General features: G+C 38.5%; 1 protein-coding gene across 1 annotated transcript; it reads right to left on the reverse strand.

Annotated features, from left to right (window-relative positions):
• Positions 1 to 2,683: 2,683 nt before the first annotated feature.
• BROX (BRO1 domain and CAAX motif containing) lies at positions 2,684 to 15,154 on the reverse strand. The gene is made up of 12 exons (XM_082480542.1): positions 15,028 to 15,154; positions 14,137 to 14,243; positions 12,549 to 12,645; positions 11,121 to 11,216; positions 10,387 to 10,459; positions 9,921 to 10,026; positions 9,277 to 9,366; positions 7,942 to 8,027; positions 6,559 to 6,640; positions 5,362 to 5,512; positions 3,808 to 3,967; positions 2,684 to 3,309 (listed from the first exon to the last, which is right to left on the reverse strand). The coding sequence occupies exons 1-12, from the start codon at positions 15,126 to 15,128 to the stop codon at positions 3,223 to 3,225; spliced, it is 1,236 nt and encodes a 411-aa protein (XP_082336668.1). The 5' UTR covers positions 15,129 to 15,154; the 3' UTR covers positions 2,684 to 3,222.
• Positions 15,155 to 15,581: the final 427 nt, after the last annotated feature.

Here is a 15,581-nt window from a genome sequence, read left to right on the forward strand (position 1 = left end):
CCATAAACCCAGGAATGTGAAACAAGGAGGAAGTGTATTTAAATACATGGAGGAAGGTATTTAAACAGAAATCTTACAAAGAACGGTTTGTTTTATAGGAGGTTAAAGACAATCACTGCATTTTTAAAAGCACAAAATAGAGGGCCCAGCACTCCGTATTTTATTTAACTGCAGTTTTGTCCTAGTTCAGACCGGGCACAAATTTTTAAAGACTATTTACACCAACAACATTTGCAGGTTTAGCCATGGGAGCCTCTAAAACCAGAGAAAGATCACAAAAACAGGCTCTTGCAGCATTAGAGTATTAAAAAGTCACCATTCAAAATACCTCATTCTTAAAAATTACTAAAGGAAATCATAATAGAAGGAATGTGGCTGCCAAGTTTCCAGATTAACTGAAACTCCCAGTCAATTCACCCATATTCTTAAGCATATTGGACAGTTAATCTACATATTATTTACAATAATTCTTGCCACTAGCCAACAAAACCAAAAGAGAAAACTGCTCGTTGACTCACAGGTCTCTACAGTCTGCAAACTAAACAGTCTCCAGTTTCTTGGTTTTGGGCAAAACTATCCATTGTTTGCCATAGGATTTTAACTACAAGTAAACAAAGTTTGTCTTGAAAAGCAACACGTTAAGTGAATTAGTTTGTTCCATTAGTCTATTTTTAAACTACTACTTCATATTTACTGAAACAGCTATGGCATAAGAGGTTACATGGCTAGGCTTAAGTAATGCCATAATCTGACAGAATCCACTTGGTTATGCCCCAAACTATTTACAGTGAACTCGATTCAAACAAGCCACTTGGTTCAAGAAAGTGTCCAAAGAATTGAGAATTGCAAGTCCATAAAATAATCCTTCCTAAGAAGTTGGTTGGGAATGATTTAGTCATGATCTGTTCATTTTATTTTAAGATATTCATATACTGAAGTACACCCATGGACAAAAGCCTCATTGGAAATGAGTCCCAGGACCTACACATGCATTAGCAAACAAGGGTAAGTCTGTGCCAGTGTGTAGCAGATGGAAGGGAAAATGAGGGGAGGAGGGAAAATGGAATCTAGTCTGCATAGAAAGAAAATCAATTAGGTTGAGACATGTACGTATTAACACACACAGGCATCTGAAAAACAGTGAGTAACTACAAAATCATGATTATGAAGCTGAGTTAACTGCATCTGGATCCTTAAAGGGCACAGGCTAAGCACATGTAGATGACTACAGCTGTAATAAGTTTTTAGAATTAAAATCTGTATAAGCAAAGCAGCTCCACGATCTGTTCTGGCAAAACCTAAGATGGTCTTTTAACAATACAAGACGTCTAAAATTCAGCTGATCAAGTTATGAACAGATCTGAGTAACTCTTCATACAACATACTCCAGACCCCTGTGCAACATCAGAAGAAACGGACCAATTTTAAACATAAATTCTTCTTGATGCTCATTATCCTCTACCCACCTAAGCCGTTACAGAACACAAACTTCTTCCAAAGCAATTCAGCCAATTTTACACTTATTTTTGTGTGCAGAACTGGCTGAAAGAAAAATCCATCACTGGAAGCAATGACTTCTGCATTTCATTCATGTATGACAGCCGGAATTAAGAGCGTCCTTGCCTTTTGCAGCAACAAATTCTGTAGTTTGGTCCAGTAACTCAGGAAGAGTCTTGAGTTTCCTATTAATCTCCTCAACAGCTTTTGTTCCACAGGCCTTCAAGGAGCCTGCCCTTCAAGCTAAGTCACGTTAAGTTCCATGAAAGACTGCAAACAGCAGCACTGAATTACACCACAGGGGAAGATGAACCAATCCAAGCAGTATAAAATGAGAAGAGTATTTACAGGATAAATAATAAGTGCATATACCATCACGTTTTGTTGAAACGGGTACATTTTCAGTCTGTTTAGTTTCTTTCTCGGGTAAAGTGAAGTGCAGCAACTGGTACCCAGAGACTGCAAGGCCCTCACTTCAACCCATGCATCATATTCTTTTGCATTTCCATGTTTTGTAAGCTATGTTTTTGTTGACACGGGTGTTTTGCAGTGCTCAGCACTAAAGAATGTTAACACATTTTCCACAGTAGGCAGAAATGGAAGAAGCAAATTCTACAAAATACTTTTTTTCCTCAATCTTGACTGGGTTTGGCTTTTGGCTAGTTCTCTTCATAAGGAGCTGATTTCAGTGCAATACTGCAAAAGCTGAGAAATAGCACTGTTTAAATATGGCATAAAGGAGATCTAGAGCTTTGTTTCCCAGTTGTGCCACCAGCTCGTCAGCTCGTCTTTCCTCCCTGTTCTCCTAACAGCTTCTTATAAACACTACCCAGATGGAAACACAGCATCTTAATTACAATTCCATTACCTTATGCACGACAGCTTCATGAATTCAAATGGAGCTTTTCTAGCACTAGGACATTTTTAACTATCTGCAGCTTTCAAACTTACCAAATCTTACAAGATTCAAAAATTCAGAATGAATGACACCGTGATGCATTACTTTTAAGTGCTTTCATACTACTTGCTGCATCACTTTCACATACACTTTGATATTAAAGGATTTTAATACAAGGACCAACAAGCTAAAGTACCTTACTACAAGTTCTGATACAAGAACCCTAACCTAAAGAGGAAAGAACAAAAGCTAATCGTTTCAGAAGAATATAAATTGTGCTCCAGTTATGTGGAACTTAAGGTTTTCTAAGTTCTGTGAAAGTCCTGTGAAATACCATAGGGGTGTTACAAACCAAACCAAGATTTCCTTTGCTAACTACGATTAAGTGAATTGGAACATGACAGGGTGTTAAGCCTGAATGACAAAACCTGAACAAATATAACCATTTATGCAAACTTTTGTTTGCAGAATTTGACATTATATAGCATATAATTTAATGGAAAAATCCTCAAGTGTTACAATCATGATAATTCCTTTGCTATTTGTGGGTAGAAACTAAACCCACAAAAAGAAACTCTCCAGAGGCACCATAGGAACATTTAAGCCCACTCATTCTATGTTATCCCACTAAAACCAAAAATAAGTCAGATATAAATAAACTCTTAGAAATCCCCCACATTCTCAAGCAAGATAGACACATACTAACAAAAGTAAATTAAATTAGTCTTCTAAATTAAAAAAGAAGAATCAGAAAAAGGGAGATCAGAACTAAAGCCCCAGAGTCCAAGTAATACAGTTTTGGAGTGAACTCAAAGCACTTATGGCACTTAAGAAATCTGGCATCCACTGTCTTTTTGAGGCTTTATATCAGGTTCCTTCAGAGGTTTTACTTCTTCATCTGGTTTTGGTTTAGCCTGCAAACAAGAAAAAAAAAAACCACCTAAATACCACAAGTACAACCCACTCCGTCTGCACAGTATTTATGCACGGCTAACTTTACATATTCTAATCTAATAGTCCCTTCTCTTTTCAAGGCTGAAGACTTTGAAGAAGCCTCAAGCAAGGGGGAAAAGCCAAATATTCTCTTTCAGCATCCTTAAATGAATCCATTTCTAAAAAAGGATCTTTCTGTAGCATTGACTCCTGTAACATTTCAGCATCTTATACACATTAAAGAATTTCCTTCTATTCAGGACTTAGAAAAAGGTGACTCTTAATTTCCAGATGCTGACAGTGTAGCAAAGAGGTTAACTGACTTGCCTCCTGGCACTGCAGAACTGGGAGCTTGGGTGGTAGTCTTGTGTCTACATCCTGCACTGAGCTGGGGAACATTACAGAAGAGCAAAATAGCAACTCTGTATTATAAGCAGATTAAAGCTAAAGAGAAAGAACAGGACATAAGATTATCTTACAGTGTCATCCTTTGGCCTCTTGGTGAGATCAAATGCCGCAAGTGTTTCAGGAGTCCAGTGTGCGTTCAAGGCAGGAAATTCAAAAGGAACAGGCTCTACTAAGCCATAGTTTGCTTTCAGTTCCAGCTGGGGAGCCTCTGCTGGCACCTTCTGAAAATAGCTGTAATAAATACAGCAATTATTTAAAACACAATGTACTATCTCCGCAAGTCCTGTTTGCAATTCTGAAGAAAAACAATCTCGGTTTTTACAGTAGCAATCATTGCTGCCCTCTTCCATTTCGTTAAGGCACCGTCCAACACGCATTCTGTCAGCAAGACTCACAAAAACAAAAGCAATTTCTTCTTGGTATTGTTCATCCCCTAATAGCTAGGTGGGTTTTTTCCTACTTGATAACCATTATTCCCAGTGCTTCAAGGAGAAGAGCACCTTTTGTCCAAAAGACCTTCAAAATCCAAATGAGGATTTAAAATACTTTCCAAGAAAGATGAAGAGGACAGTTCTTTCCCTAAATCAGTCTTAATGTGCCATGGTGCATAAAAGCAATGACACTGCAACACCCACAAAGGCTTGCTACACCACAAAGCTCGAATGAGCATATAAATCTAGCCTCAGCAAACCAACAAGAGCTGAAAACTGACAAATACTGTCAACACGCTACCTTACTCTGTGGCAGGCACATCTCCCAAAACAGTCACTGGTTATCTGGTTTCTCTTTCAAAGTTTGTTTCTAGAGGGACATGGATTTGTTGAAATCTCCTGTACACTGTCGTTACAAGCTATGACAACGGTTATTGGAATCAAAGCAGAGTGGAGAATTTCTTTTCCTATTTGCAGTTCAGTTTGATGTACTTGACAATCCTTTTTATTTAGTCAATTCCCCTATTATGCAGCTCTTTAAGTATCATAGAAAGGGAAATAATGAACCTATTATGGAATACTAAATCATAAGAGGAGGGGAGAAAGAAATGAGCAAAAGAACTCTAAAGCCAAACTAATCTTGTTATTTTAAACTGCTTCCAAACTCTTTTTGGAAGGGGCATTAACTAACAGAAAGCCTTATTCACAATATTAGTTACACTTAGACTGGTAAAGCTCCTAGCACCCTAAGCATATTCTTCACTGAAGGCATGACTGTGTCTTGACTTCCCTGCTAGCAAGGCAGAATCAGCTACCAGTCTTCTCCATTTCCCCTCTGTCTTCTTTGCCCACCAGATCCCAGCAGCTGGGAAGAGCGCATGAGAGCAACACAGCAGCCTCTGCAGGACTTTCTCTTGTGCAGAAAGAAAAGAAAAAGTAGCTGAGAAATGAAGGAAGAAAACTGCTTAACCTCTCCAGCATGTCAGTCCAACCTACCCTGATGAACTGGCACAGAACCCAGAGAGGATGATAGCACAGACCCACAGCAAATCTGCTAAGAGAAAATTACAGAATTGCAAATTTATCTTTTAGTTACATGCCATGTCCTAAAGGAACCGAGGACTAAAATTTACCATCCCATCTTGAGGTAATAACAGTTCATATAGAGTACTGTACCAACCACGAATTACTTACATGAATCCATTCTCTCTCTGGCATTTTTCTAATGTGTTCTTAATCAAACTTCCTAATTTCCTAAAGAAGAGATGTCCAGAAGGTTTGGCAGTAGTCCCAGGCCCTTTGGTTTCTCCATATTCTTTGCACAATGCTTCAGCCTTGGCAAAAACTTTGCAAGAAAGAAATGTAATAAAAATAATTTACATGACTCTATTAAATCATGGTTCTGATCTACAGTGCTTCAGTTTTAGGAGATACCAGAATCCATTCAGGCTTTTCACTTCTTAGAAACAAAAATAAACTAGCTCCATGGCAGCACTTTCAGCCAAGATTTACATCCAAAAAGTGACTAGGAACATTAAAAAAAAAGATAGGTTTTTTGGGTGGGAAGATGCAGGAAAGCATTCTTACATGTGCGGCAAAATGCAACAGTAAGACCAAGAACTGTGCCACATGGTAGGGAAAAAGAGAGGGTACAAAGGTGTCCGTGCGCAATTGATGCCCAAAACCAAACACCACTTAATATGGAGTGGGAAAAGAAGCACTCTTCTCTGAACAGCAGGCACAGTAAAAAACAGCATGTGTTTTACTGCAAGTAATCCAACTCAATTTGTTCTTAATAAACTCTTTTTATTTATTTTAAAATTAATATTAAAGTTTCCAATTTGATGAGTTGAGCATTTTTATACACTGTGGTAAAGTTATGCAGTGCAGGCCATTGGGGTAGCAATAGCTTTGAAGAGAGACAGATGGGCAGATGACCCTGAACCACCGCAAATTTCCCTTCCTCTACCTTTCAGATGAATAGAAAGGAAATAAGTTACTGAAACCTGTTTAAAAACAAACAAACATGGCTTAGATTTACTATTTAATGTAAGACAGAGCAATTTCCAAAGCAGAAAAGGCTACAGTAACTTACAGAGACCAGAAAACGTGATGACCAGACAATTGATTTTTACACTGTATTGCTGGCAGTTCAAAGCCAGTCTTTAACAGGCTGAGAAGGGAAGATGAAATTTTGTGCAGCACTGTTATGAAAGACAGGCTTTGGGAAGACAAAAAAAAAATATACTGTCTCTACTCAAAAGTGTGCTGGATTTTCATCAGGTGACAGATAAAATCTTAAGTCTTCGGGAGACCAAATAAACACAATACAGCAAAATAAAACAGGCATGTCATCATCAAACCATGTAATCCAGTCTCCATCACACTTACATTTTTCTGATTCCTGCAGAGATCTGATTGCTTCCCCACATTTATCACTCGCCAGTAAAGTTTGACCATGGTAACAGTATGCCTAATGGGAGAGGACAAAATCATTACCAACAAGACTGGGCACTTCCTGTGCCAATTCACTTCTGTTCTTCTTTACGTCAAAGCTGCATCTCTTAGAAGCTGCCATTCCCCACATATAGCTGACAATTTGAGAATGCACACCAAACAGTGCAATTCAACAAACATAAACACCGTGAGGTAGGTATGAAGCAAACTATGTCAAGTCTAGTAGCCAAGAGTAACTTTGTGCTTCAGGAAGGGTGTTTTACCAAAAGCACTAGTTCAAACCTCTCTCTCTCCCTGTATCAATGTGCAGCATTAAGCCCCAACGCAGAAAGAGGATGAACCCCAGTTGAGTTTACAAGGCAAAGACTCTAAAAACTAAAACTACATGAATATTAAAAAACTGAATCTGCAACAAAAATCACTGAATCCAGAAGAGGTGAGGTGTTCTGCTGCTTGAGGTATTTTGCCATAGTCCAAATAACTTTTCCACCCCGTAAAGTCCCTGTCCTTCACACTTATACTTGAAGATATGATTGCATTCCAGTGAGAACTGAATTGCCTCTTTCCTATTATCAGGAGTTGTTGAGTTTAAATACTAAATCCCATAGGTAAAGGAACAATCCCATGAACTAATGCCTACCTTGCATACCTTTCTTTAATGTCTGTTCTCACAGTATAGCAAGTGTTACTTAAATCTACAATTGCCCATATTACACAAATTTAAATGAAGAAAAAGTACCATAGCTCTGGCCCTCCCTCACCTCTCAGGCTTGCAATAAGGCAAACAACTTTTAGCTACAGGTTTAACGTAAGAGAAAGACAATTGTGTTAACTGCTTAGTTTGGGCCTTTTTTACAGTAAGAAAGAGCCAGATTACAGGCTGTGTCAGGCCACAAGAAATAAACAGCAAATTGAGCAGCTGATGATCCTCAGAGCCCCACCGCACTTGCTAAGAGGTAAGTCATGCAAAAAGGCACAGCACTTGGAACGGTACTTAACATTACTTGATTCACTTTAATTCGGGGCCTTCAAAAAGATTATCAGCTCTGAATTATGCCTAGAATCACTGGGATGCAGAGAATGGAAGACAAGTATTATGCTCAACCTGAATTGCTTCTCTTAATGATACGTGATCACAATAAATTCCACACTGCAGTAATTCCACTTCGCTCAGCAAAAACACTTCAAATGCCACTGACACTGCACAGTCTCTCTTCACAGCATTGAAAGAACATCAAGGCAGTACTTAGCCCCCATTCCCTATCCATCCCTTAGACAACATTAAAAACTCTGACTGCTGTCAACCAAAGTACTTACATAGGCCATATAGAAACTGGTCTTCAAGTTTAAATACTTCCTCCATTTACCTGCATAGGTTGGATCCAAACTGGATAATGTTTGATCTATGAACATATACATAAAGATATTCTTAAAGACATTTCCAAAAAAAAAAAAAAAATCCCACACACCCTCAAAGACCAGAATTCTTAAACTTAGCAATAGATCTTAACTATAAAGTAGCCAGAAACAAGTGACATACGCTACTCCTGCAAAGGCATAGAGAAACTATGAGAAAAAAACAAAAATATTCAGTTTATTGAGTTGTGATGCAGTTGTCCCTAGAATCCCTGGAAGTGCTGTCCACTAAGTTTGAGGGCTAATTCTCCTAAGTATTTTTAGGCAGCATTTCAAAGCTTGTTCCTAGTTTAATTTCAGGTAGTGACCTATAAAAGCCTACATATGTTACAATATTCCATCTCTTATATGAGGGCTGCAGCATCTCCCCTACGAGGACAGGCTGAGACAGTTGGGGTTGTTTAGCCTGGAGAAGAGAAAGCTCCAGGGAGACCTTATAGCAGCCTTCTAGTACTTAAAGGGGGCCTACAGGAAACCTGGGGAGGGACTCTTCATCGGGGAGTGTAGAGACAGAATGAGGGGTAACGGTTTTAAACTGAAAGAGGGTAGATTTAGATTAGATATTAGGAATAAATTCTTTACTGTCAGGATGGTGAGATACTGGAACAAGTTGCCCAGAGAAATTGTGGATGGCCCATCCCCGGAAGTGTTCAGGGCCAGTTGGATGGGGGTTTGAGCAACCTGGTCTAGTGGAAGGTGTCCCTAACCATGGCAGTGGGACTAGAACTGGATGATCTTTAAGGTCTCTTCCAACCCAAACCATTCTATGATTCTATGATATTGATTCCCATATTTTTGCACTTTTCCCACTTGCCTCAGTAAGCCCACAGATCAACTTAATCAGCTGGAAGGATATACAGGATTAACTTGCTACACACTTTACAGGCTGCATCATAATCTGCTGCCCAAAGGCAGCTGAAACACACTCCATTTACTTCAAGCCATTTGTTTGCTGCTATTACGTATTCTCAAGACATTACTCTGTCTTCTGTCTCCACTCACTAACATTTCCTACCATTAGCTACAGAAAAAGATTTCCACTAAAATAAAAGGCGTTATCAAAATATATCTGTTACGCTGATAACTGAAGCCTTAAATGTGCTAAATAGAAGCTAAATATACAAAGCATATCCACTGAGAAACAATGTTAATATCGCAATTGACAGGTGGGTGAAGTATGTCTGCTGGCAAGAATGCAAAAACCAGGCCACTAAGGATACAAAACAAGACACTTACCAGCTTTTTGGTAGAAGTTAGCTGTTTCATAAGCAAGAGCAGCTATTAGTCCTGGATTGTGTTTCAGCTCAATAGCCCGAGCAATTGTCACTGAAAAAAAATTCCACACCACAGTATTAAAGTTTAATTGAAAATGTCACATCAAATCAGCAGAGGCATTTAGCATTTTAAAAGCCCTGCATGAGCAGAAAACAAGCATTGTGCAGTCAAGCAAACTGCAGAATAAAGACAGATTGTTTCTTGGATAGAATTATTACAAATTAATAGAAAAGCTGAAGGAAGGTTAGTCAGAAGACTAGCTAGTAACCAGAAGCAGCCAATATTTTAAAGTAAAGGAACTGGGAATTTATGTTAGGCAAGCATGGTGGTGAAGAGACTGCATGAAAGGAAAAAAGAAGAGGGGAGGAATGTCACACACAAGTTTTTCCAAAGTGGTTACATTTGTAATATCAGACTGATTTTTGGCATTTTCCTCCTATAACTGTAACTTAAGTTTCTTTAACAGCAACCCGTCCCACTAAGCCACAGTACTTCAGAAGGAAAAAAAAAAAAAGCCAATGCTGCCAAGCAGACTTCAGAAGACACCAAAGTAACCCACAAAGACTGTCATTCCCCATTCCCAACAAACATATATTTGAAGATACCTTCTTGAGCTTCAGCTTGGCACTGTATGATGTAAGAGTCTATAAGTCGAGCTTCTAAATCTCTTCCCTTTTCTACAGGTGTAATCAATTTTGGAATGTGACTTTCCTAAGTACAAAGCAAGTCTCAAAGTTAGTTTAGGCTTAATGTCACTGCTGTCAATGCAAAGCAAGTCCCTTACTGCTAAATGGATGAGACACTGAGTGAAGGTCCCAAGAAGGCTGGCTGCACTGTTGCACATGCTACTGGGCAGACAGATGGATTACTCTTCCACTGCCATTGGGAAAGAGTAGCAGGGATTGAATGGTAGCACAACATATTAATACCCTTCTTCTTCCTGTATCATTCAGATAGTCTGAGGTATTTGTTTATTCTGTAACCTCATCAGAAAAGCAAAGGCTTTTCTAAGACAAAAAGTCAAGCACTTGGAGGCAACTTAAAGAACAGACAGCAAGACAGTTTTTCTACCTTCAAGTGTTTAAAAATCCCAGCTGCTATCTTCAGGCTTCTGTGAACATCTTTTGCTTCATCTTCTGTTATACTAAGGATATAGAACGAATCAATGAAATTATAGTTAGAAAGGACCTCTAGGTGTCATTTAGTCCCACCTCCTGCTTTGGAGCAGGACTATCGACAACAGTCGATCAGGTCAGTTACGGCTTTGCCTAGATGAATCTTGAATCCTTCAGGAATGGAGAGTCCACCATCTAAGTAACCTGTCCCACTGCTGTGCTACCCTCATGGTAAAGAGGTTTCTTACAGCATCCAATCATTCAATAATCAAATAGAATTCACTTGAAAAAAGAAAAGTTAAGACCTTGTAATGACTTTCAAGTACAAGGAAACCTCACTGTTAAAAGCCAAAGCTTTAGAAATCTGTAGGGCTAAAACTCAGCAGAGCTTTGATTTTGAGAATCTCCGTTTTGTACCTGGACATTTAGAGCAGGACTGGTGAAGGGTTTATTCACAACTGACACTTTCTCTGTACCACAATCACATGGTACTAGTACACTTTGTTCACTGATGCAAGAAAGGACTGACGTGCACTTCGACAGTACAGCACATGAATAAAGTCCAAGTGCCTCCTTGAACTCCCACTGTCTCAGTTGTACAGGCACTACAGCAGGCAAAACTCAGAACCTTTTAAATTTTTTGGTGGAATATTGCTGCAATGGAATTACTAAGAAAAGAAAAACACTTACTCTTCTTTTCCAGCAAGTCTTGATGCATATTTTGTGTACCACAGAGCTACATTAAATCCCATGGAAACCAGTTCAAACACGGCATCCTGCTGGGCACTAAAGAAAGACAGACAAAATGCCCCAAACAATTTAATGCTTTCCATTTTGTTCTGACAAGTGCTCTCTCTGCTGATAGTTCACACAGCGTAAGTCGACATTTACCTCCATAAAATATTTTTCATTTAAGAAGTCAACAATTTCCAATTCAGAACCTCCTACTTGCTGAACTGCCCAAAAGAGACTTCAATTTTTACTTATTTTCTTTAAGAGCTCATAATTATAATTTCTGACATTCAGATGCCTACCCTTCCTTTTTGGGAACTTTTATTTTAAAACAGTAACTTGAGATTTGTTTAGCTTTGGGTGTGGCTGACAACATTTTTCCTTTTTTTTTTTTTTTTTTTTTTTTAAATTGCACATTTTGTGGGAAGCCTTGCTGTGGAATGTCTACTTTAAAGTTGTAGCTGCTAAGTTAATAAGTCAGAGTGTATTACATCTCCCTCAAATGAATGTTATTGCAAGTATTTATGTAACTGCAGTCAAACAGCATGTGCAACTAGTGGAAAATTTCAGAAGCTAAAAACATGGTCTCTGAAAAGACTGAACTTGCAATCACAAGTTCGGTCTATCTTAGGAACGAGTAAATTTTAAAAAGAAAGGTGTGGGAGTGGGAAGAATAACGCTGGCACAAGTATGAGTGTGTATGACCATGAGAAAATTAGAAGAGAATCCTAATCAACAGAGTTTTTTTCCAAAGGGAATAAAAGCTTTGAGAAAGTTGAGCACTTCTAGATAAAGCCTGACAAATTTGTAAGTATGGTTACACAACAGAATTACTTACAATAGCAAGAGACAACTGAATAATACAGAAGGTTACAGATTCCTCCTTAAAACAGAAGCTTTGTTTGTTTGTACTAGGAATACATGTACTAAGAGCTCTGAAGGATAAGAACAAAATCAGATCTTCAGCAACGTTTGTACTTCAAAAAACTCATAAGATACTGGTCAGGCAATAATGCCAAATGAAAAAGTTTTACACTACACTAATCTAAGTTAGCATATTCAATTCACCAACACTCTCAAGGTTCTTCTTTGTACTGCTCTAGCCAACTGTAGATAAAGTTTGTAGATCAACTAAGACGCTATGGATCCTTCTACTACTATCATGCATTATCATGCCTTTACATAAAGGCAACATATGCTTCAGAACACTTAATACAGTATGGCAATTATCAATAATGCAAAGCAACAAGTTTTTAGAAACTACTTTGTGTTCAACATTTTGCTACACTTCTAAGTTTCCTTCACACTTGTGTTGGCACATGTGCATATACATAACAGACCAGAAGAAAACAGCTGCATACCCTGTAATCATAAAAGCGTATGTACCTTGGAACTTGTCCTTGTAAAGTGTCTGTCCACTTGAAATTCTGAATATATCTCAACTTGCATTCTTGGGAAGAGTCATCCAGTGAAAAGATAAAACCTATAGAATGAAAAAATGTACTGACAGACAATCTCAAAGTAAAAAACAAGTAATGAAGGAATGGCAATCAATGAGAATACGGATATAGATAAAGGAATGTTTCTTGCTGTACTACTCAAAAACCTGTGTTACTTCCTGAGGCTTTTATTCCTCAGTATCTTGAGAACAAGATGTGCACAAAACCAAACTGGCTACTACAAGAAACTCCTTGCCCAGCAGGTTACCAACTCAACTCTGTGAGTCTTGATTGCTCAAGGAAAACCTTGCAGAGGTCCACATGTCCCGTATGGTGATTAATTGGGAATTGGACTGACCCAGGTACAGGATGGCTGAGGTTGCTTGAGGTGAGTGAATGACTATCCCTCCCACCATAGTTGTGATCGGGAAATTCCAGGAAAAGCTGCTTGGTCAACAGGGCAAGGGAAAAGGGCTTGTAAGCACGGACTCACCTAGTCATCATCTCTTTTGTCTCCAGGGCTACAGGAAATTGGTTCTTTATGTCCAGTAGCCCAGAAAGCAGCAGTCAGTGCGATGAAGCTCATGCTATGGGATGTTCAAATCCTATCATAAGCAGGCCCAAGGAATTTTTCAGGAAGTAAGATGGGCCTTGGTCTGATCAGTTCTTACAGACTTCCAAGAACTCAAGAACTTGCAACAGCAGCTATTGTGGCTATAGCTCTAGGTACCCTCACGTGTTTATAAAGACAGAAAATACTTGTTCCTTTCACTTGCAGAAGATTTTAGAGACCAAACATGATGTTTTCCTGAAGAAACTCTCCAAAACTTGTCTGCAGCAACATGAATGGTTATCTTACCTTCATCTAGAATGCCACACTAGCTTACACCCTCCAAGGGACTGAAGGAACTAAACCAACTTGAGCTGCTTTACTTCCCACAGACTGAAAGTGATTCCTGAAAACTCAGCCCTAAGAAACTTGTCTGAGCACCCGACTGCTAAGTAAGAGTTATCAAAATATCAGCAGGAGGAAGGTTTCAAGGGAATGAGTTATCATAGGTGACCATCTACTGAAAGTGTAGATACTATGCTAATGAGTACCTATATATACACCCAAGACAAGCAGCAGCAGAAGTGTAAACTTACAAGACTATTATCTAGCATTAGACAAACCATAAGTTTACACCAAAGAGTAACTCCTATCAACTAACCAATTAATACTTAAAGAGCAATCCACCACAATCAAAGAGACAAACATTTTCCCCTCCAGCAGGAAGCGGAATGAGATTAAAAGCAAGAGGACAGGACTGCCAACACTTAGTACTGGCAGGGTCACAAAGGACACTGAAACTTGCAGAAAGGGCTTGGTGAGTACCCAGGACTGGTATCAAGCACAGAACCCATGAAGATACTCTCTTGGGAAGTGCAAAGCTTCTTTACAGAAGATTAGCACAAGACACATTCTGAGAAGTGTCTTAAAATTCAAATTATATACCTCTTCACGTATTAGCAGTATTGTTACTAAACGTTCCTACCTTGCAAGAGTGAGAAGTACAAGTCAGTTGCATTCTTCATCATTTCTGGATTACAGCTCGAGTCTGTAAACAGTTCCAACAGCCGTGTTCGAGATAACCTCAAATCACTGTATTAAGGGGGGAAAAAAAGAAAAAAGAAACATAAGAAATTCTACTAAAAAATGTACTAATAGGAAAGTACCAACCCATGTATGCCACCACCCTTTTGGCTAAGAAAGTGAAGCTAAGCATTCAATTTAACTATCTGAAGGCAAGGAAAGGTACTTCATGAGGAAGATGCCAACAAATCAGAAAAAATCTTCCTTTCTCCTCTGGGTATATATTGGTTTAAAGTATAATCCATTTTGGACAGACAGCAATGGATAATCAGTACTCATTATCAATCTATTGTTCTACACAAACTAAAATAACTATGCCTTTATCTACCAAGAGGTTGGGTGCAGGGGGAGGGGAGGGAAGTAACAAGCAGAAATAGTCTTCATCGTTTGAATGGGATGAGCATATGAAAGAGATAAGAACAGACCTGCAAAATAGGCTGAGATCTCTTTTCATTATATTCTTATCTACAATAGAATGTTCATGCCTTATTCACTTATGGAAATTACTTTAAGTAATCTTTCACAGAAGAATGCACAGTCATCGGAGAGACAATGAAATGTTTAGTCTTTTGCCTCTGCATTATTATAATAGGCCTTGCTATATACTCAGAGGCTTGAAAACTCGATAATTCGCTCTTTGTAACTAAATGTTCAGTGTCATCAGTGTCTTATTGTCTCCCAGCCTACACATTTCTAGTCATCTTCAGAACAAAAATTGAAGAGCAACCATTAATTTTAAGGAGGTCCTTCAAACTGTGAGAGACAGAGTGAAGTTAATCGCAAGTACACTTACTTGCAAACCTTTACTGCAGCTGGAGTGGTAGCTACCCCATAAAAATTAAATGAAACAGGAGCTGTAGCCTTCAAAGGGTTGCGATGAAACCAGTGCGTCATTTTCTTTCTGTAGTGTTGTTTACGCCAAACCTAAAGCACGGAAAGAAATGAATAGCTGCAGGAACAGGTACAACTGAGATGATATACATGTCACGCTCCACAGCTCACAAGAATATATTCCAAATGTAAACAATTAGGAAAAAAATTAATTTGCAAAGTTGTATATAATTACACAGAAAAAATTAATTTCTTTTTTTCCATTTGAAACACTACACTTCCATATACCTTGTCTTCATCATCCATGTGCTTAGTTTAAGAATTTCACTCTCTTGAAATACATATGGTTTCTAAGACAACTATTTTAAGTTGGACCAAAAGCTTTAACCTACTTTACTCTGTATTACTTCATACTTTCTTACTCAAAAAAACCCACATTTGTTACCTCCTGCATAAGGCTGCATATTTTCCATGTAATTTACAGGTATATCTCAATTCACTGAGATCATTATATGG

This window comes from Vanellus vanellus (genome assembly GCF_965231255.1).
Source record: "Vanellus vanellus genome assembly, chromosome: 3".
NCBI lineage: Eukaryota > Metazoa > Chordata > Aves > Charadriiformes > Charadriidae > Vanellus > Vanellus vanellus.